This window comes from Calonectris borealis, chromosome 2 (genome assembly GCF_964195595.1).
Source record: "Calonectris borealis chromosome 2, bCalBor7.hap1.2, whole genome shotgun sequence".
Lineage (NCBI taxonomy): Eukaryota > Metazoa > Chordata > Aves > Procellariiformes > Procellariidae > Calonectris > Calonectris borealis.
In genome coordinates this window covers 39,565,122-39,588,210 of record NC_134313.1, presented here as the reverse complement: position 1 = coordinate 39,588,210, position 23,089 = coordinate 39,565,122, and the positions used below count along the sequence as shown (strand labels likewise).

The following is a 23,089-nucleotide window of genomic DNA, read 5'->3' as shown; positions in this document are numbered from 1 at the left end:
TTTTTTTAAACACATCTAATTGATCACATTCCATTCCCTTCAGAAGAGAAAACCTGTACTTTGTCATTAAAAAATAAATGCCGTGTCCACTCTACCAAACTGTATAGAAAAATTCTATTGTAATATAATCTAAAATAATGATCTTTCCCTAAATTTTTAAACTTGTAATATAATGACTGGTTGCCTCCTTGCTACAGAGCTCCGTAGAATAGCTTTTAAAAAATTGTTGCCGTTTAATTCCATTAAATTCTATAGTTTTGGAAAATATTTTCTACCTAACGATGAAAAGGTATATTTCTATGATGCCATTGCTCCACTTGCTATTGGTCATAGTCATAGTTCTCCTTCCAAATGGTAGCAGAAGGGGATAATGGCTTATATTGGAAAGATTTCATGTTGCCACAGTGAAGTGGCAACCTTTGGAGGCTTGAACTCCCAGGCACACTCCCTCCATGGATCTACTAACCCTGTGCTCCGGTACTGCATCCTCACACACGCACGTGCTTGCCGCAGACACGCTCAGGGTGCTAAGCCTGAAGCATGGGCTCAGAAAAGCATCAGCCTACCCACGCGGACTGGACCAGAGCTTTCACCTACACTCAGAATATCAGTTAAGTGGCTCATTTGAAGGAAGCTACAACTAAATTAGTTCCTAAAATAGCAGGGATTGACTTGTGTGTATATGGCTAAATCATATTGGTGAAGAGAAGATCAGGACTGACCTATAGTTTGGTGACAGCTCCTGGCTTAGCACAGGAGAGGAACATTTCTTGTGTAACCCATGCCCTTGGTGGCTGGTACAATTGAGTAGCTACTGTTAAAAAGTTCAACACTGTACAAGCTAGACACATGCCACCCAGCTAAAATTAATTTGTGTAAGACCTTATTTTGATTGCTGGCCTAGTGTAAAGGCCATAAGGACCCAGTTCTGTTTGATATTGACAGTCCTGATCTGGACCTTACAAAGCTCATCAGCAGAGATACAGAGTTAAGGGCATGAAGGTCCCCCAATACCTACAACCCTCACTCCAAATTAGCCCCCTGAATAAGAGCTTTGCTGCATTAAGACCAAGTGCCCAACATTTTGCATGATGAACTCTAAAGGAATTACATATGTTTCATATTTCAGACAGATGTTGTATAACATGCTAATTAAAGTACATGAGTAGTCTGAGATCACTCTTAGTGAGGTTATTTACATTTTTAAATATGAGCGAGGATTCAGACACAATCCCAGCTGGAATCCCCGTATGAAGTCATGTTGCTATACTGTTATCATGTCCTGCTGTGTCAGGACATTAAGATGTACCGCTGTCTATTTAGTCATCCTGTGTGGCAAGTTTAAGTCTACTCTGCGTATTCAGGTCAGCCTTGGACACTGCTGTGGAAAGGTACCCTACTGCATGCTGATACCCTAAGTGTTGTCATCAGAAACTCATGAGCACCAAGTTTGTTTCAAACTTGTTTTCTTTTGCAGACCTGAAAGGAAGTGTGACCAGCCAATGTGTGAAGAGCATGAAGATGAGAGAATTAATATCTATTGTTTGAACTGTGAAATGCCCACCTGCTCCTTGTGCAAAGTCTTTGGTGCCCACAAAGACTGTCAAGTTGCTCCGCTCACAAACGTTTACCAGCGACAGAAGGTAAATATCTTTTTGTATCTCGTAGTCCTCCCAGCAACTGACAGGACCATCGACAGGAAAGTAATCCCATGGGCTTCCTGCGAGTTTCCAAAGGGGCTTGGGGGTGCCTTTACCATTCCTGTGTGGGAGTGAAAGGCTCACACAAATCTGTAGGAACTGTTTAGAAACACAGCAAAATAAATTTATGAGAAATCACACAGAAAGATATTACAGTGTCCCAATTTTTGTTAGTATAGTGAGCATACATTTTAGACAGCAATTGGATGTGAAGCTGAGGATCTCTCTTTCAAGGTTCCTAATCTCTTTTTTTCAGTGCTTTTAGATCAGAAAAACAAGTGGGATTTCCAACACATGAACTGGAAAGAGAACAGACCATTACAAATCAAATAGTTATCTATCAGGTACTTTTGCCTTTAAGCATCCCATTTTTAAGAAAAGTTAAGTGAAAAACCTCCTCCTGCAAGTGAATGCAGGAATATTCAATAGTTGGCAGCACAGGATGTACCTAACATCCTCTGCCCTTGCTGTCACCAGTAAAAGACTTGTTTATTTTTAATACAGTATTAATTTAAAACCTGACTCACTGGGTTATCCTCCTGAGATAAACAGCTCATTTTTCTGGAGGGCCCCAGTGGGGCAAGCAATCAGACAGGCCAAGTTTGCAATCCCAGCCTCCAACTTTGTCACACAGATGCTTGTGTGTGGAAACTACAAATGAGAAGTTGCTTTAGGAAAGTAGTTACAAACATCCATTTCAATCAAAAAGGAAGGGAGAAGGGGGAGAAGTTTCTTGGACAGAATCCATGCCCCTGATCACTCCCTTTGCGTGGAGATTTGCAAGCAGTGATTTCCCTCCCAGCGTGCCCGCAGAAAGGGGCTGCCAGGCCCAAAACTGGAGGTGTAACCTGGAGGGTGCAGGATGCATGCTTCAAAGGATCCTTTACAAAGCTGTGGAGGCCACGGACACGGTTGCCCCTTGCCCTCGCCAGCACCCTCACCATGTTCCCTAGGGACTAGCTTCTCTGTCTCTCCTCTTTTAAGGACACCCTGCAGTCATCCCCCTCCCTACACTTAGGCCATTCCCTTCTTCCACTCGTTTCCCTTGTGCCAGTGGCTCAGCCTTCACCTTCTCCTCCTTTTCTCCCTTCCCCTCTCACCACAGCCCCAGCCCCACTGCCCTTATGCCAGGGGCTCTGTAGCACCCTGGTCCCTCCAGGTCCATGGGCCACCTCTTCTCTCCAGAGCCGAGAGCTACAGTCATCAGGGAAATATTACAGTGGTGTGGCTAGACCCAGACACTAAAAAAAAAAATCCTTCAAGAGACAAAGACTTTTCCCTCAACAAACCCAAAGGGAATATTTTTGGGGCTGTTGAAACATAGCACTTCAGGCAAAAGCATCTAGAAGAGACTCCTAGAACAAAGTGCTTCCTCCTTTCCAAACCACAGCTTCTTCTCCATGAAAAGTTTCAAAATGTCAATGTTTTCATAGTGTTTCGGGGAGGAAACATGTCAAAGTGCTAGTGGGTAACTTGTGGGCAGGTAAAGCTCCAATTTTCCTCGGTTCTGGTGGAAAGAAGAACTAATACCCCAGTACAGCTCATTCATCCCCTGCTCCCACCCTGAAGTGGGACGGTGTCTAACCCCCTACCGCTTGCTCTCCCCTTACTGCCTAGTCCGAGCTGAGTGACGGCATTGCAGTCCTGGTGGGAAGCAATGACAGAGTGCAAGGGATAGTCACGCAGCTGGAGGAGACCTGCAAGACGGTTGAGGTAAGTACCACCCCTTTAAATGCAGATATTTCTGTGTGAAGTCGCATCTTTTAAACTGATGGTAATGATCATTATTTGACAGACCTCACTTCATCCATAGAATCATAGAATCATAGAATCATTAAGGTTGGAAAAGACCTCTAAGATCATAGAGTCCAACCGTCAACCCAACCACCATACCCACTACACCATGTCCCTAAGTGCCTCATCTACACGTCTTTTAAACACTTCCAGGGACGGTGACTCCACCACTTCCCTGGGCAGCCTGTTCCAAGGCCTGACCACTCTTTCAGTAAAGAAATTTCTCCTAATGTCCAGTCTAAACCTCCCTTGGCGCAACTTGAGGCCATTTCCTCTCATCCTATCGCTGGTTACTTGGGAGAAGAGACCAACACCCACCTCGCTACAACCTCCCTTCAGGTAGTTGTAGAGCGCGATGAGGTCTCCCCTCAGCCTCCTCTTCTCCAGGCTAAACAGTCCCAGTTCCCTCAGCCGCTCCTCATAAGACTTGTGCTCCAGGCCCTTCACCAGCTTCGTTGCCCTTCTCTGGACACGCTCCAGCACCTCCATGTCCTTCTTGTAGTGAGGGGCCCAAAACTGAACACAGGATTCGAGGTGCGGCCTCACCAGTGCCGAGTACAGGGGCACAATCACCTCCCTGCTCCTGCTGGCCACACTATTTCTGATACAGGCCAGGATGCCGTTGGCCTTCTTGGCCACCTGGGCACACTGCCGGCTCATGTTCAGCCGGCTGTCAACCAGCACCCCCAGGTCCTTTTCCTCCGGGCAGCTTTCCAGCCACTCTTCCCCAAGCCTGTAGCGTTGCATGGGGTTGTTGTGGCCGAAGTGCAGGACCCGGCACTTGGCCTTGTTGAACCTCGAATCCAGATGCATTCCCATATTGTTTTGCTAAACCATTACCTGAGGCTTTGTACAGTATCAGCTGTACTGCCTCCACCAAAGGATACGTCCTGCTTGGCACCCTACCTCTGACATTGGCCACGTGGCTGAGGACAAAGAGTAAGGATAATCCACATCAGCACATCTTCCTCAGCATTCTTAGAGCATAGGATATCACTGAAGTGAAATGCACATCCAACAAAATGCCATCAACTCCCAGTTCATTTAACACCTAAGATCAGGTGCTAAAGCTGTGAAAGACCAGTATTAGTCTAAGGCCTGACTGGTCCTGTGAAGAGAGCCTCAGTCGCAGCCACAGGGTAGCCACAGCACAGCTCCCAAGTATGCCACTGAACTCTGTCTTTGGTTACTTTGTCTCCTGTGCAGAAGTAGTTATTTAATATACTTATGTTGTTCTTTAAGGAGTCTTGTTTTGTTGCTCTTGGGAGGGAAGAGTTTGGGTTCTTACTGTGAGTCTGGATTCTCTGGTAAATGTCTTGCTCTGACAGAGCTGGAATTGGTTTTGTGTCATTCAATAGCAGAAGTGGTTTTCATTTCCTCTAAGAGATTTGCACCAGCAAAGCAAATATAAATATCAGCTCTGACCAATTTGAGCATCACAGAGCAATAGGCTGAAAGGAGCTCATATGAACTGATTTTACGATCAGAGTTTGATGAAGCATCTAGTGAAGGAGTCGCATCCCTCTCAGCCCAATTAAAATTATATTGACCCTTCAGAGCTGGAGCACAAAAGAGAAACTGCAGAGAAAAAGAAGTTAATCCAAGATGTATAGATGCTAATTGGTAAGAAAAATTGATTCCACAATCTGCGTACACAATTGCCCAAGGCTCCTATTTCCTCAGAGCAAGGAAGAACAGAAAATGGCCAAGTTTGGTTCAAAGAACATAAAACCATTAGCCCAAGTAAATGAGAGAGCACGTTAGCAGCAGTCAGAACTTTGTAGTCAGGAAGCCTTCATGTCACAAGGATGAAATTGGCTGCTATCAGGACTTTGCAGACTGAAACAAGCCTTTCAAGTAGGTTAACTGCAGAAATTTGAATGATACAAAAGCAAAAGCTTATACTCATTTAAGTTGAACTAGCTGAACCAGAAACAAAACTTCAAACATCTAGTCTGAAGTATGGAGAAAACAACGTGCTAAAAATACCTTAATACAACAGTTTCTGAAACTAGCTTCCTCAGAGTCATCCACTCAGTTTAAAGTCTAACCTTTAAACTCGAAGCCCAAAGAAAGTGAAGCCATTTTACCTTCAGATGTTTTAACAGACTTTTTACCTTTAAAGTCAGAGATTGCAGAAAATAGATCTTAGAGCTTACCTTGGCACTTCCGTGTTATATTTCAAGCAAATCACATTTCCTACTATACAAGAGCTTTGTCTGAATTGACATCAGTTTGTCCTTGAAGATGAAAGCTACAGCTGGAGCTGAGAAATGTACACACATGGAAATAATGCTTATAATCCAGGGTTGTCTCTTCTCTCTGCTTAACACTTTGCAGAGAACAATAAATATCTGCTTTAGCAGAAAATACATGATCATTTTCCTTTTAGCTGGAGTAAGAAATAGCCTACAGTTCTATATTTACCTATTGCTCCTATCCAAACCTAAAAAAGAGAAAAACAAACCAAAAAAACTGATTAATACTTGTATAGCTTTTAACTGATTGAAAGGTAGACAAAATTCACATATTACAGTGAAAATAAAAACAGGGAACATAAAATGCTAAATACTGGAAAACAGTGACAAATAATTAAGTACTGTTTAGCCCTGTAAACAATATGAGTCAAATAATGAAGGAAAAAATACGGTGTTTCTTTCAAAGGCTAATAGCGTAGGCCAGTCAATACAGATACTTCAGAACAAGCACTGCAACTCATGCTCAGTGGCAAAGACTCCTTTCTTTTTGCTGTAGTCGTGCTTTAAAAAAGCTAAAAAAAAAAAAAAAGGCTGAGAACTTTTTAGAATGGAAAGTCATGTGTTTGTTAACCTTTTTCATTACTCAGAATCTGATTAGGGTAATTCCATCAGGCAGAGACTTCCTATGGGACATTTTATACAGAAAGAGAATATTTCAGAAATATTTCAGCATTTGCAGTCAGGAACCTGTTTTGCACTCTCGAGGTTCACAACTCTGCAATATCTGCTGGCAGGAAATATTATATATTAGAGCTTAGAGATAGGGAAGGATCTCTCAGGGCACCCTGCTATCACTCTCTTGTTCTTCTTCCCCTAACGCTTGTCCTGTGTCAAATGGCAAAGATAGCACAAACCTGTCTTGAAATTAAGGTTGTTTTACAAGTTATCTGAATGACATTTCAGAGGATGTCATTGTAGATTAAACCAAAGAGGAGTCTGGAGCAAGCGGAAGTGCAGGAAACACTGCGAGAAAGCTAGGAGAGGAGTGAAAGAGGAGAGGAAGATTATTTGAGGTCTGAACAATAGAATGACACCCAGGAACGTGACTCACTTGGTTCAAAAGCTTCCTTACCCCCACCCTATAATTCACTAATCAGGAATTTCTGGGAAGTGGCAAGGACCTCCAGAAGGGCAGGACAAGCCTGCCCCCCCACAAGGAGTTTTAAATTAGGAGTGCCTGTTTAGCCTAGTCTTCCTCATCGGGAAGCAGAGGTGGATACTTGGGTCAGTGCAACAGGATCTGTATTCGCTCCCCACCTCTCAACATAGACAGTGATTTTTGGCCACACGTCCATCTTCAAAAGGCTATCTCCTTTGAACGATACAGAGCAGACTGTCACCACTCATAGAAAAGAGCTCTGGCTGAAAGTCAAGAAAAAAGTTGGGATTCTCTCTGGCCAAGTGCTGTGAATAATCAGTCTTATCACTTCCAAAAGTACTGTGGGACTGTTAATAATCCTGTGCTGCCAGTATCTCAGCACTATGCCTCAAGGGACGAAGATGAGGAATTGATTCAGCCTCAGTTCCTAGGAAAGAGGTTTAAATAATTACTACCGTCCGCAACCAGATACAACCACAATAAGGTTGTGCCCATCTGTGTGCCCTGGGGCACACAGATGACTCAAGTACTTCTGTTTGGTAGACCTCAGACATTATAGATAACCTGCCTCCAATTTCCTCCCCATAAATCCTCCCTTCAAAGTGCAGTGTATTCTTGTTAGAGAGCGCTCAATGAAGCAGTCATCAAACCCATCCTCCTTACTCAGTGAAATATGCTATGTTATCTGGTTGGAAGGACAGTAAAAGTGTCTCAAAAAATGATGTGAAAATCCTGAAGGTAGGGTTGGAACCTGATTCCTCTTTCTTGTCTTTGTGCTTTTGTCACACACCATTTTCTTCGTGGTACCTCTACTTCATTCAGTGGACAGTAAATGGAATGTAATGGACACCTATTGTCAAAATAGAGTCTAAGAGGATGTGTGTGAAAATCAAGCCCAGCCAGGATAGTTCCAGGTTCTCTGGCAGAAAAACAAAATTCTCCAGACCTGATTTGAGAGGATCACTCCTTTAAAAACCATTCTGTTTGTGCAAATGAACCCCGCTGCTAATACTGTGGGGGTTTTTACTTTTTCTGCGGACTTTGATGTATCACTACAGACATCATAAATACCTTTCACAATTTTTTAACAGACTGACAAGTTATACAATAACCTATTTGGGGGCTTTCAGTGGCTTGAAACTCAGAGTTTGAGAGCAGTTTTAAAACTTCTGTTACAATAGTTTGGACTTTGAAAATTATAAAAGTCTCTGGGGTCATTCAGAATCCTTTGCACTATTCAGAAAGAGGAATTTCTTTGATGAAAATGCTTCCAAGTAACTGTAAAAATAGAAACTCTTTTAAGAACATAACATGTTTAACATAAACCAAATGATTCACAGGAATGCTGCAGACGACAGAAAGAGCAGCTGTGTGAAAAATTTGATTATCTCTATTCTGTACTGGAAGAAAGAAAAAATGAGATGACACAAATAATCACTAGAACCCAAGAAGAGAAACTGGAACACGTCCGCTCCCTGATGAAGAAGTATGCGGATCATTTGGAAGCTGTGTCAAAGCTGGTTGAATCAGGAATCCAGTTCATGGAAGAACCAGAAATGGCCGTGTTTTTGCAGGTAAAAAGTCTATAAATAGAGGTAGAAAAAGAACGATGGGTTTATCAAAATACTATTTAAGTATTTCTCAATTTTAGGCACATTCAGAGTTTGGTCATCTTTGAGTGAACATTTATACAAACTCATTTTTAACACTTGCATCAGCACAGGCAAATGACTAGTCTTCTTGTGAATAGTATCCAAACCAAGAACGTGAATATTTGCTATTTGCACCAAAATATACTATCCTGTGTATGAATTTCTGGTCCTCAAAGAAGAAACAGGAATTTTAACATTTTCCAACATACGTTTATGGTCCCACCACTGTAATATATGTGTATATGAAATTCTGTGAGTTATAAGTTTAATTTGCATATTGACTGAGTGATTAACTTTCTGAGAATTAAATATGTATGTTCTAAGTCACATTTCTATGCCTTTACTTCTTTTTTTTTCCTTCTGTTTTCTTACTATAAACTTAGGAGAGCTGTTCAGGAAACCATTAGAATTCATTGGTGTAGAATTTCTATCCTGCAAGTTTACAATTCCTCTATATTAAAGGCTGGAAGGGTGTTTTCTACAAAAAAAACCCCAACTTATTTTCATCAAAGAATTGCCTTTGAAGAGTACAATATTCGTTCCAGACAAATAAAATTTTATAGCTCCAGAAGTATGCCCTTATGGATAGTCAAAGATATAGTTACTCTGACTAAAGATGGTAACGGAACCATTGCTTTTCACCACAAACACACACAAAAAAAGAACAAAAATATTTCCATTTCATTTTTATAGAAATTGTATGTATTTCCCATCATATTCAGATTTTAATTAAAAAGTCTTCAATGAACTAAAAAGTTTACTCAGCTGTATACTAATTACCATCCAAATTTGATCTCATTCATAGATCTCATGGTTGTCATTTATGAGATCCATATTAGTGCGTTTAGAAGCAGCCAGTGTAAGAATTAGATCTCAATGCATAAAATCCCTGAAAAAATGGAACCATTTAAGAAGTCAGTTATTTCCTTTTTGTTTTCACAGAATGCCAAAACGTTGCTACAAAAGTGAGTATTTAAACTTGAGACTCTCGATCTTTATAATGAATTACAAATTACAAATTACAAATTTATCTGCAAATCCAATTGCCAATAACCAATCTCTTTGTTTTAGAATTACTGAAGCATCTAAAGGATTTCAAATGGAAAAAATAGAGGATGGGTATGAAAATATGAACCAATTCACAGTGAACCTCAGTAGAGAAGAAAAGATAATACGAGAAATTGATTTTGACAGAGGTATGTCATTTATTTCACCTCAATTGCTTTCTTAAATGGCAGCTGTGTAATTTACATGATGCTCCTGAGTAGGAAAACTTGAATCAGATATTTCTCTCCATCCCAAAGTGTAACTAGATTATTTTGTATCAATTATTATCAAAAACAAAATCCATCACAGTCAAAAAAATCACATAGCCTGTTGACACCATTAATCTTACCTTTTATGTGGCCTCAACACTTTCCTAAGCCCATGAGCTTTACTGACTCCTCATGTGAAGGGACCACAAAATTAAGCTTTTATCTTAGTCTGTAAAGTCCTTTTTTCCCTAAAAGATGCTATTGTTGTACGGCCTGTCTGCTCTAAAAAGTCATTAAAGAAAGAGGATGTTTACTACTAAAAGAAGTACTTACGAAAGATACTTTTTTTTAACTCTTTTTTTATAATAATTGAGAAATTTAACAGAAACATAATTGAAATTCAAGATCACAGAGTTATAGAGGGAAGCAAAAATTGGCATCACCTTTCATGCATTTAACATTTTGTGTCATGTCATCATGACTAAGCATACTCAATATGTCTATATAATAACGCAAAGTTGTAATTCTACATTTACCAAAGTAGCTTGAAATCTAGGCTCATCTATGCTTTACCTTACAGAGTAAGCCACAAGAAGTTAATGGAGATAAATGTTTCAAATAAGCAGATCTGTCCTATTAAAAGGCAGCAATAATAGTCATCCGGATATCTCTAATTTTCTTGCTAGCACTGGATTCTGCTAGTATATTTACATTTACCTTTATCAGCCCAGTTAAGCCTCATGCAGATGCCACCCATCGCTTACTCCCCTGCCACAACTTAAACCACCTTCAGAGTGTGTGGCCCCCTGCGAGGGCCCGTGCGTGCGTGCTGTGCAGTCTGTAGGTTGGGATCCGTGGACCAGCTGTACTTGGCACAGGGGTCCATGTAGTGGGACAGCAGCTGTGGCACCAGTCAGCAGCAGAGGAGCAGGTGCCATCTCGCAGGACCGTGAACCTCCAGGCATTTGTCCTGGGAGGGACAATCCCTAGTCACAGCCTCGTGCCCAGTTCATCCCTATGATCGGCCACAGCTGCCACATCCCTGCCACACACGTGCATCTGCCAAGATCGTGACCTCATGCCCCCGGCACACACCCCCAACATGTCATGGGAAATGTGACACCCACCTCTTGGGGACAAGGCATTAGCAAGGGCTTTGGCAATCGGGAGTTCAGTCCTGCATTTGAAACTCCTACCACAGTCAATGAGGTCCTCTGCAGCCGGGGGACGTGGAAGCAGAGATTCAACACTGGAGTGTATCTGTCTGCAGAAACATTTCTCCGTTATGAGGGGGTTACTTAATTTGCAGATCTACATTCCTTCTACATACTCAGGCAGAACCATAACCTGTGCAAAATGTACAGCCAATTTGGAGCTTGCGTTAATGCGTCCATCTAAGTTTATTTCTCTGAAGAGCTAGGATGGCTCTGAACAACATCCGACGTTTGTGAGGATGAATAGTGTGATTATGCAAAAGAAAATGCATTGTTAGAGGGCTCCCTCTGGAAACGAGCTGAGCCATGAATGCTGACAACAGGATGTGTCAGATGACACAAAAGTGACAGTTTGACCAAGTTTGACAGTCTGGTTTTAGGGTGGCTGGTATCCCAAACCTCCAGTCATGTATTGCAAAGCACTGACCTGGTAAAGATTTATGATGATGGCTTCAATGGTGTTTAAAACAAACATATACCTAAAATTGCAAGAGAGACATTTTTCCTGACAGATTGTACCAGACCAGGTATCCTCTCCCCAAAAAGTGCAGGGCCGCGCTGCACATCCCTCGTGAGGATAACTGCATTGGCAGGACTTTCTGTCCACCTTCCCATGGAAAGGGCCAGCTTAAGATTTTAACAAGTGCGTGTGTTCGGTGTCCTCCCTGCAACGAAGCACCTGCTGGCAGCTCCATGGCAGTGCCCAGTCCAGGCTGGTGGGAGCAGGCTCCTCACCAATGCCCTCTCCCCGGCCTGCCCTCTGCCAGGCAGCAGATTATCAGTAGCTTTGCCATGCAATTGTAAATGGCTTTTTAATTGCATAAAGATTGTAGCCATCTTCACGTGGTGCTCAGCCCTGTCCTTTTACGCGTGTCCTATCAGAGGAGGAGGGAGAAGAGGAAGAGGAGGAGACGGTGGATGGTGAAGATTTGGACGAAGCCCACACGGAGTCATCAGGAGAGGAGGAGGAAGAGGTGGAGGAGGAAGGGGCTGAGAGAGCATCACAGCCACCTCAGCAGGACCCCGAACCGCAGAACGCAGCGGGAGAGCCCCCGGTTGAACCCGCGCCGGTGCCATTGCCCGCTGCCCCAGCTGGTCAGGTAAGTGCCCCCTGCGCCCCACTGCCCTGCCAGCTATGCTGAGCGCGCCCTGGCAGAGCAAGAAAACGCTGCCCTGTGGCCTGTAGGCACCGTACGTCAGGAGCACGGCTAAGGGAGTCGATGCACTGGAGAGCAAAATTGTTTATTGCCCTTGTACACCTATACACAACTGTACCCTGTCCTCTTGACCTGTGTATATATCGCTTGATAGGCAAAAAATTATGCTGCTAGATAAACTGAGATATATATGGGATACATAAGATATAAATAAAAAGATTCAGTTTGGGAGTTAAGCGCATTACAATGGATGTTCTGCTTGCTGTGATTTAACTCAGACTAACTATTATAAATGAAATGGTTGTTAAAATATTTATACTAAGAGAATTTGGCATTCCCTCTGGATTTAGTGACCCTTCCACCACCAATTTTTAGATCATACTTCTAATCTGTTTTCTGTGAATGGCATTTGCTGCCTTCTCCTCTGGTCATCCTAAGGATATCGTCTAGGTAGATGCAGGGGTATCATACACCAAACAGGAGAGGAAACTGCCTCTTAGAACCTAGCAGCAAATATATTTAGGCCAGCACTTTTTCTTAAGGAATGCAGTTAGAATGAGATCATAATTGCCACATATTCTAAAAGACCTACATAAAAAAATATACTTCATGTGCTACTTTAGCTGGCCTTACATACAATTAACTTAGCAAATTCTCCTCTTATGCAATTTACCCAGTGAAGTTGCTGAGCGGGTAAAGGCTGCTGTGAAGATATTTGAGGATGCCAGTGTGAAAACAAAAGAGCACATAAAGAATCTTTGATTGTAGCAAGCTCATCGCATAAAACAAGGGAAAATAAATACTATAGATTCATTCTTGCTTTGATTTAAAAACATACATGAGTTTGTTGTGTGAAGATGCTCTTAAATCAAGCTTTATCGATTTAACCAAAGTTTGTCTTTTGAGGATTTGCACTGACTTAACTAAACTTATGTCACCTAACTGATGTAGGTTTTTATGCAAACAAGAACTAGATGTAAGCAATTCTACCCACTAACATGAAGTCCCTCACTTCTAAGGCTAAAATTGGAAAGGTACAGCATGCTGCTGTGGCAATTGTAAAATGCCATTAGGAGATGGTTGGACATGGAGTGGAGTCAGACATGGCATGTGGGTGTTGCGGTGTGCGGGATACCTGTACTTCAGCTTTTGTCTTCTGGTGCAAGAAGGGCAAAGCAGAAATTCTGTGGTGATAGCAGGTACCGTGTGGGTGAGCCCCGAGAGCTTGATGCAGGTAGAGAGGTGCAGTTCAGCTGGCTGCTCCTCTTCCTGGCAGAGCAACTGTGCTTGGCTTTTAGCATTGATAGCAAGGCTGGTAGGCAAATGTTTCTCTCCAGTGTCTTTGTATTGCCCTTATTCTGACTGCTCATATCAACAGGCTCATTGGCAAATGTGTTGTTCTTAACCCAAAACCCAACAAGCCATTCAAAGGTACCTACACCTGTCGTTCATGGCTGGTACCGGTTCATGAGGCTCTTATGCAGAATTTCTTATATTTTTAGGACTGAATTGGGTGTTTATCTGAATTAAGGAACCGCTTGCTCACTTCTTTCTCAGTCAGCATCCCCTTCCCAGCTAATTCTACCCTCCTATTCTATTTTTGCGTAACTTATTTTCTTTCCCATATCTGTGTTATTCAAATGTTAGCTGCTTTTGCTTCGCGTTTTGATTGTAATTCTTTGGGACCAAATATTAGGACAAATCTATTCCTTGCAGTGAGATATAACAAACACAGCATGCAGAGCAACGTGGCTACAGCAGGAAGGTAACACAGTGCACTCTGCTTGTTCTTCTCTTTATCTGTCCTGATTAAGGATGAGGTTGTGACACCAAGTGGTTCTCAACAGACCCCAGAGTCTGACACTCAAGTGCCGGCCACAGCAGAAACCACCGATCCCTTGTTTTACCCTAGCTGGTATAAGGCTCAGTTGCGGCAATCAAGCAGTCCGAGCTCAACCCCGGTGAGTGGGTTGGGGAAAGTAGGGTCTCCTGTTTCTCTGGAAACAAGTGCAAAGAAGGCAGAAGCCCCGGCAGCAGCAGCGATCAAGGAGAGCACACCAGGGAGTGGTAAGGAAAATAATGCCACTGCAGCGACGTCCAAGGTCAGTGCTACCGAAGTCACCCCAGAGGGCTGTGGCGCGCAGCAAGGCGGGAACGGCAGTTGTTAAGGAAAATGTGACTTAATTTTCCTCTGCATGCTAAAGAATAAGAATAATTTCAGAAATATGGAAACAGCATAAATTGTCATTTCAGCAAATCCACTGGATTTACAGAGGGTTTCAATGTGTGACAGGCTGACTTTTCAGCTTCAGAGTAGCATGCCGACGGTTGCTTGTGCTTAATTGCCAGTGCACTTCGCTTGTGCAAGCTGTTATCCAAGTTGCTCACGCACACGCTCAGGAGCTGTCGGAGAGGCGGGCGATGCCTCTGCACAATCAGATATTTGCATGCGTTAGTAGCAGACAAATCCTGTGCATGAGATTATTCTCGTCACCTGTTGAAGGCCTATGTACATCATATGCCGTCCTACAACCACTGGTAGAATAAGCTACGGCTTGGCTTTGCCTTCTGCAGCTCTGTGGCTGCACCTGGAGCGTACGGCTTCCCCATGTGAGCACGAAGCTATGCAAATACCCGGAGTCTTCTTGTGTGTTTGAGTAAGCATTGTGATTTTCTGGGTTCAAATCTGTTGAAGGGGGTTTCCTCCAAGGATTATTGGGACTTGATTAAAGGAGAGCATGAAGATAATATATGTGACTGGGCAGCCAAAGCTCACCATAGGCAGGTAAAATCCTTACTGGCTAAATTCCCTGGGAGCTTGCCTGACTGAGGTCTGCTTCCCTGGGTCCTAATTTACCAGCAGCAAGTAAGGGAGCAAAATTAAGGTTTGATGTGGCCAACTGTCTGAATAAACAGTGGCAGTGGTTTTCAGTCACACCAAAGCAGCAATCATTGGGTACTGGGTATAAAAACAGGCGCGTGGGAAAGACGTCAATTCCCATTGGCGTGTGAATTTGCGGCTGCTGGGTTTCAATATTTTCCTGGATCACGAGTGACACTGACATTTTGGGAGGAGGAAGATGTTGAGAAGAGTAGCACATGGCTCTGAGGATGGGGGGAGGAAGGAGCAGGGGACACAGCTGAGGATGGGGTTGCCCCTGGGCTGGAGACAGAGGAAGGGATAGGAAAGCTCGGGAAGCAGGAAGGTGCAGAGTGTGCTGAAGAACAGAAAAAGCAAGAGTGGCCAAGCTAGGAAGGGTGATACCGCGAGATGATGCCGTGGTCAGATTTGCGGATCTGAGCTGAGATGTGTCTATGTCACAAGCAAAATGGCCTCTGTCGTGTGGCAGTGATCATTTTTAAGTATGTGAACTTCAACTTTGTTTTTTTCTGCATGTGATTTTTACACAATCCACTCTGAAATGCCATATTTTTTTAAAACCCCAGCTGATGTTCCTCACACCACTGGTTTTGCTCCCTTCCTCCAATTAAAGGATATCATAGAAAAGTGCTGTGGAAACAGAGCTTTTTCACTGAACGTAGTGATAATGACTAGTTTGTGTCATGACAACACTGGTGAAGCACTTTTCTTATTTTCTCACAGGAGTTAGCATTCTGCATATCAGTTTTGGCATTTCTTATCATACTACATCATCTTTGGAATCTGATTCAATACATGATTTGTACTTTCATGGGTAGGAAATATTTCGTTTTACCATTAACTAACAGTTAAAATAGTGTCTCTGGTGATGTTCCTACATGGTTTTAAAGGATTTTTTCCCTTTCTTCCCATCAAAAAACATCATGCTAGTTCGCAATACAAGCTGCCTAAAACATTTCTTCCTCGCACCTTCGAATCGCCACCCTTCAGCTTACTCCTGCATGGTTAAACATTGCATCTCCCTAGTTCAAAATGAAAAGAGACATTTATTCCCTCAGATATACGGGCTTATATTTCAGTTGCTGTTCAGATGACCAGCAGGGTGGAGAACCTGTGGGTTGACAGGAGATGTGAAGAGCCCCAAGCTTGTTCAGCCCAATAAATGGTGGAGGAAGATCTGGAGTGCAATGGTTGTCATCAAAGGGGTAAACACCAGGAAAAAAAATCCACTGAATAATCCTGCTGCCGGGATTCCCACCGCAGGCAAACCACCAGTGCTTCCTCGGAGGGGTCCCATGGGGACCTCCCGGGAGCAGGGCTCAAGCCATCCCCCTGAGGGAGCACCACCATGGAGAGAGTCCCCTCACATCCCAGCCCACACAGCACACCCCACACGTTGGGGGACTCCTCTTCAGGTCCTTTTTCCACCAAAAGACATCCAAAGCCATCTCTCCCACATTCCCAGTGAGCGTGGAGTACCAAACATGGCCCTGAAATGCATCCCCATGCAGCTGGGGGGGATCCCAACCCTTTAGACACTCAAGGCTGTGTGTGTGCTTTTAAATAGCTGTGCTTAAAAAATGTTTTTCTGTAGGCAAAGGCTTTCTTTCCTTATGTCACACTAATTAAGAGCTGAAATATCTACAAGATCAAGGACTAAGAACTTCACTACCCAGTAAAGTTGTCCTGAATGCAAATACTGTAAATTAAACCTTAACTATTCCATAACATCTCTTCTGGAGTAGCTCCTTTTTGGTAGACACTGTCCGTGATTTAGTTCTTCCAGCTCCAAATTCACACGTCCCCCCCTTAGGTAGGACATATATGTATATTCAATTTCCGAAGTGATATGGCTGATCTGCAGAGAATTCTGTGTTACCACTGGGGCATTTAATCTTATTTACTGAAGACCAAAGGCCTCTGACAAAACTACTGTAGTTACCTTTGGGTATTTGCTCTAATGATGGAAGAATTCAATTTTGGTCTATTCTTCAACACAAAAATGCTTGGTTTTCCCTGCTCACTTTCTGTACTGAGCTCTGAGCACTGTACAACATGATATGGTGCATCTATGAAAAATGATAAATTATTATTCAGCTTTTATGTGCAAAAATTCCAGCACTATGACTGAAGTATATCTCCCCGTAAAATAAAGGGAGAGGGGAGAAGCTATCACTTACGCTTTAGCTGCATAAGTTATGCAAAAAGGTGCACTGTCTGGTGGTAATTTGAATTTGAAAAGTATCGGACACTGTGAATCTCAATTAAATTTATGGATCATAGTTTAATTTTCATTTATTTGTGTTTGTTTTTGAAAATTCATTGTATTATTACAAAAGGACATAGAGCTTGTTTGTACTCCTGGGAAATCAGGCATGCAAATAGCATTATGTTCTTTTTTCCATCTCTTTCTTTTTAAATTCAAAATACCTTTTGAAATTAAAAATAGACAAATGCAGAAAGCTCTCATTTCTACCATTTGAGACCTCTTTCTATGTGGTCTCTAGTGACAGCTTTATGATTTATTTAATCCTGAAATAGAAAGGAGGTGAGGGAGAAAGGCATTTTGGTCTCAGACTCTATTTGCATAAAAATGATTTTCTTCTCCATCTGTAGTGAGGTGGCTGTTTAGACAGTTTATGTGTCTTTATCTTTCATGTGAGATATCAGGTCACTGCCCTTTTTTCTTTTTGTGTGATAAGCCCCTGAAAGCCAAATGACAAAATTACTTGAAATAGCTGTAATAAAAATTTACAATAATAATATAAATCTGCATGACTGTCATCATAAAAGCAGCATATAATTTATTTTCAGGCTATTTTAATAGAATGCACTGATAGGGATTTCCTTGTTTTTCAGCAGCAAAAAGAGGTCAGTTCCACCTATTAATTCCCGAAATTTACTTTAAGGGCCGCTGCACTCTAAGAAATTGTATCAATGCATCAAGAAATTTCCTCCAGAGCGCAGGAGGGTGGATCAGCAGGGTTACAGCAACAGGAGGTGCAGCCCATAGCTGTACAGATTGCTTGGTCTAAGAAGGGGCAGAAGGAGATGATTCAGCATGAACAAAATAGATAACTCCGCACTAGAGAGCCGCATCCCGCTTCAGGGAGTGCCTAAGTCAGAAGTACAGTCACTGCAGGCTGCTTCTGCGTCTGACGGCAGATGAGCGGCATCTCCAGTGAGAGACAGTTCGCCAGCTGCTGCTGGCTCTCACTTGGCACATCTTCGCATCTGCCTGCTGTCTGTAAGGTGACATCGCTTTTAACCCCCCTGTCTCTGCTCAGTGTCTAAAGTCGGGGGGGTCTTTTGAAGTGAATCTGAGCCTCTGCAGATGACAACCGGGAGCGAATGATTAAAACATAGGGCGTGGGAATAGCATCAATAAGCTGCCTTGCCACCATGGGGAGTAATGTATTAGTGGAAGGTGACATAGACATTAAAAAGCAGCCCTTCCCATTGCATGGGAGAAACAGATCTTGGAGTCCAAAACAAAAACTTAGAGAGCTTAGAGGCAGACTGTGTAATGAGTTACAGAATGAGGTGAAGCAAGCCTTCACCAAGTCTTAAATTGTCTTCTTGTGTTCAGTCTCAGAAGACAGGCTAAGTGAGCTAGGAAGAACAACACACATTTTGTGCATTAGACTTCAGAAACTCATTAACACGTTTGGCATTTCAGGACTCAGGCATGTGTTTTTCTACTTTTTATATCTGGAGGATGCAACCAAGGCATCTAGGTGTGGAGCTTTAGGCATATGAAGAATGGTGCGCATGTTTGTAAATGCACGTGGCATCTAATTGTTGGACTGGCGCACCTGAAGGGGTATATGGCCCTTCAGTCTCTTGGAAATCTGACTTCTAAATATGCATTGAGTTATCTTTAGTAGTAAGATTAGCCTGCAGGAGTGCTGAACATCTATCCGTCACTTCCAACAATACTCCCAGCTATCAAGCCAGGTATGTAAGCCTTTCTTGCTGCCCAGCTTTAGGCAACCAAACGGGAAAACCTGGCCCTAAGTTCTGCCTTTTAATTCCCTTGTGCAGACCTCTGATGACTAGAGAAAGCCATGCGCATCAAGAACAGTAAAACCACTTTCCAGGAATGTGTAGGTCTTAAAAATGTCTTCACATGCAGAACCACTCTATCCCTGGGTTTGTAATAGAGGAATCCCAAAAATCAGCAGTGACGAGTATTTTGTAGTAAAACCTTCTTGTGTTGTCACTGGAAGAAGGCAGATCACAAAATACCTTACACCTGCTCAAATTATTTCAGTCTGGTTAAAATAGAGAGGGCAATGGATGCATAAGGAAAAGTTTGTTCTTTTTTTCCCCGAATCAGTTTTTGTAGGCAACATCTCCCATGCAGTGACACCATGTAAGTTTGTGAGAGTTTAGGAAAGTCTTGTATTCGCCTGGGTCTCTGGTTATCCAGTTTATTTCACCTAAGATGAAGTACCGGACCTTATATTCTGTTCCTCAAATTCCCCGTCAGGGAAGTGACTGTCTGTGGCTCCGAAGGACTGAAGCGCATGCATTTAGTTTGAAAGGAAATGCAAGTTAATCATCCACAAACAGTATTCTGATCTGATTTCCCTTTGCTGCCAGTAAGTACAGTGCTTTAATTCCATGAGGATATAAAATATAATCAGGATTGAGCTGTTTGGGAGGAGAAATACTAATGGAGTGGCCTATGTTAATCTTGTTTCATTAGTTTTAAAATTTTCTATTACTTGCTTGCAACCTTATGGCATCTGCCAGAATTACCATAGGGACAGTCCTCTCTGTATTCATGTACTGTAGTTCTCTTTGCCCTGCTGCTGAATACTTCAATTTCAGCTGGTGATCCTTCAAATATTTTTCCACGAGACAGCTTTAAATCACATGTCAGAGAGGTCAGTACTTACCTAAGTTTTAGCCGATTGGTTGTCATGTCAATATGTAGACAACATGGACAAAATAAGATCATTTAAAACCAAAATAAGCCCAAGAGAGATCACACTGTGCTCGTTGTCCATGTACCTCTGCTTTTCCATCACTCTATAAAAGGTACGGTCCCACAGTGCTGCTCTGGAATGATTTCACGAGCATGGTGGTGGTACGCAAATAATTTCCTTTCTCTTCTTCGAATTGGAAACTCAGTCTTGCCAATCTGCTCAGGTAAGGAAGCTAAGTCAAGCCAACTGCTCCAAGAGAGGGGATTTCTTGCTTGAGAGAAGGGAGTCTTGCAAGGCTGGATCTTGTGGGAAGGATGCTAAGCGAGGGTGTCCCTCCCCACTGGCCCACCCAACACGGCCTTCCCACAGTTTGCCCTCAGAGGGGGACAAGAATTTTGTTAGCGCCAGCAGCAAGTGCAGCGCAGGCAGCTCCCTCCCAGGACGCCAGCTCCTGCTCTGAAGGCCCTCTGCTCCCTGCAACAACTGTGTTTAGTGCTAATGAAAGATCTGGGAATGCAGAGAGCAAAAGTCAACTCGATATTTACCATCTACGTCTGGATATACTTGTACTACATCTTTCCATAGGTAGAAAACTGGATGGGTTTATTTATGTTCAGATATAAAATCTGCAAATTTTGACTGAATGAAAAATGGGTCATCTATCCTCCATGAAGTTGAGCCTTTTGTAGGAGACCCATGAATCAGCCAGTACACAAGCCCAAATTAAATTCTGTTTGAAGCTTCTTCCTGAACATCTCTTAAATTTCACTTGGCAAAAAAAAGGGTTCAGCCTGTGGCTGAAATACAGAGCAAACGCTAGATGCAAGAATCTCAGTTAATGGTCCAAAAATTCCGCCTTTGCTTCTCTGTAATTAGACTTAGTGAGTTGGGACTCAGTTACAGCGGCCAGGTCTGAGGCCACTCAGGCTGATGTTTACTGGGTGGCAAAATCTGGCTGTAAATTTCCATTTTGCATCTTGACTTTGTGCTTTAGATGAGATTTTTTTCCCCTCAGTTTAGTAAATACATGCAGAGAAAATCAGGAAAGCCTTGATTGTTCCTCTTTTAACACCTCTTTCTCCCTTGCTTCTGAGAATTATCTGAGTGATTCAGAGGCAGCAATGATGAGTCGTGAGGGCAATGCATTAAGACCAGCTTTCAGACAACAGTTTCTCATAATTAATATGAGTAGCAAATACTTCACCTGAAGTTTTACCTTGAATAGTCGGCTCTGTGATTTGTCTGGTGAGTCATAGATACCATCTGATTTATGTATATTTCATTTTTTTCAGTCCATTACTAGCAAAAGGACCACCACAATGACAGCATGAACAAAATTATTTCTCCTGTTCAAATTAATACAAAGCCAGGCTCATCTAGACGTTGTCTTTTTGCAACGATCTCATTTAAATACTGAATCCTCCCTCCACTCAACCGCATCCTCCAAGCATCGCTTGTTCTACTCATTGTTAAGGGGTTCGGAAAGGAAAATAGAGTGTAAACAAAAAATATTTCTTAATCATGGATGAACTGTTGCTGGTTTACATCACATTACGGTAGATTTATGTCAAAACAACACAAACCATCTGCTTGTAAAATACTTGGTTAGTTATCATCCTACTGCCTTGAGACAGTTCAGGCTTTCAGTGCAGCTGTACACTCGTCTGTGGAAAGCAGTGCTTGTAATCCTGTAATCATTAGAGATGGATCAATATTTAAATACCAGCCTAGCTGATTGAAATCCCACTGGCAGTAATTAGTAAACTGGGGCTGAATTCTTTGGATATTGAATCATGCCACTTCTAGGCTTTCCTGACTTGTGAGCAGGCAGAGGGGTGGAGCGCAGTGCCCACCTACCTGGCGTTTGAAATGGAGATACAAGTTGGGGGGCTGCATGTGCAGCCAAAATGAAACAGAAGAAAAGGAGAGGGACATATCAAACAGCGTTGATTCAGTCTTAGATCCCTTCTCAGTTGATATGTATTCCTAACATCTTTACAATAATCTCCAGGTCACTAAGTAAGAGACAAGTGACTAATTCAGAAAACCTGTTATCCCAGCCTACCGGCCAATGGAGATAGATAGGTGCAGTGGTGTTCAAACCATGATGCAGATATCCAACATAGATGTCACACCTTTGACTGAGCAGAGAATGAGGATCTCACAGTCCCAGAGAATAAGTGACCTGAATTTCTCATTGCTCTTTTTAATTTATAGAGCACGCTATAAAATCTGCCTGAGTCTACCTCAACCACCAAAGGTGGTGATCAAAATACAGACCCAGTCTCTTAGAGCACTCCTGGCTCAGCACTTCTGCACACAGAAGAAGTGGCTATTTTTCATGATGAAACACTTGCTGTATGACTTGGTCTATTACAAAATGCCTTACTGAGGAAAGGTAGCTGTTGTTTCCCCCATCAGCGCTGGTGAGCCTTTTCAACATCTGGCACCAGATTTATTTTTTTAAATACATTCATTTTTACATTTATGGACAATTCCATAATTTAGTTTTACAAAATAAATAGATTCCTTTTTTAAAAAAATTGAATGGTGCCCACCCAGATGCAGGTCAGTTCCAAGCTTGTCTCTGGGGAAGGTTGCCTGTGATCTGTGCTCTATATTCCATAAAAACCCGGTCAATAACTGTGACTGAGACTTTAAGAGCAGTATTTATCACAGCTTCCTTAGACTTCACCTGGGAACAGTGCGAGATGGGCAGAAGGAAGCTTGATTTAATATCTTGCGCATCGGCTGGCCGAGTGCTGTGCAAGCAAGCCAGCATTGCTAATGTGTGAGCAGAGATTACAATGTGAGACGTGATACGACAGACGTCTGTCCAGGAAGTCGCGGTGCTGCTCACTGAGCAAAGTATTATTGTTGGAGTAGAGTCATTTCTTGGCTACCAGCTTCAGTTGCTGTGGTCATAGTAAGGAGAAGATTCAGGCAACTGAAGACATGGAAAAATGGAAAAGGGGCAGCAGCAACAGGTGATGAGGGAAAAAATATTTTAACTGTGGCCAAGACTTTCTTTTTTGTGTGACGTGGTAGCTTTAAAGAATGGCAACTTGTTGCTTAAGCTGACGTTCCAGCTTTTCTTCCTGCATCTCCGTCGGTGTGGTTTTGTCTCTCAGAGGTGTGCTGTGT

General features: G+C 42.6%; 1 protein-coding gene across 5 annotated transcripts in view; it reads left to right on the top strand.

The window, feature by feature from the left end:
- The window catches only part of TRIM55 (tripartite motif containing 55), a 38,462-nt gene that overhangs the window by 7,529 nt on the left and 7,844 nt on the right, over positions 1–23,089 (top strand). Inside the window, exons 3-10 of one of the 5 annotated variants that reach the window (XM_075141736.1) lie at positions 1,478–1,643; positions 3,318–3,413; positions 8,192–8,425; positions 9,446–9,468; positions 9,575–9,699; positions 11,856–12,073; positions 13,945–14,232; positions 15,735–15,825. In XM_075141736.1, the coding sequence (XP_074997837.1) occupies positions 1,478–1,643; positions 3,318–3,413; positions 8,192–8,425; positions 9,446–9,468; positions 9,575–9,699; positions 11,856–12,073; positions 13,945–14,232; positions 15,735–15,825 (1,241 nt within the window). Of the gene's footprint in view, positions 1–1,477; positions 1,644–3,317; positions 3,414–8,191; positions 8,426–9,445; positions 9,469–9,574; positions 9,700–11,855; positions 12,074–13,944; positions 14,788–15,734; positions 15,826–23,089 lie in introns of all 5 variants that reach the window. The other 4 variants (XR_012672333.1, XM_075141733.1, XM_075141734.1 and 1 more) reach the window with 4 other exon arrangements.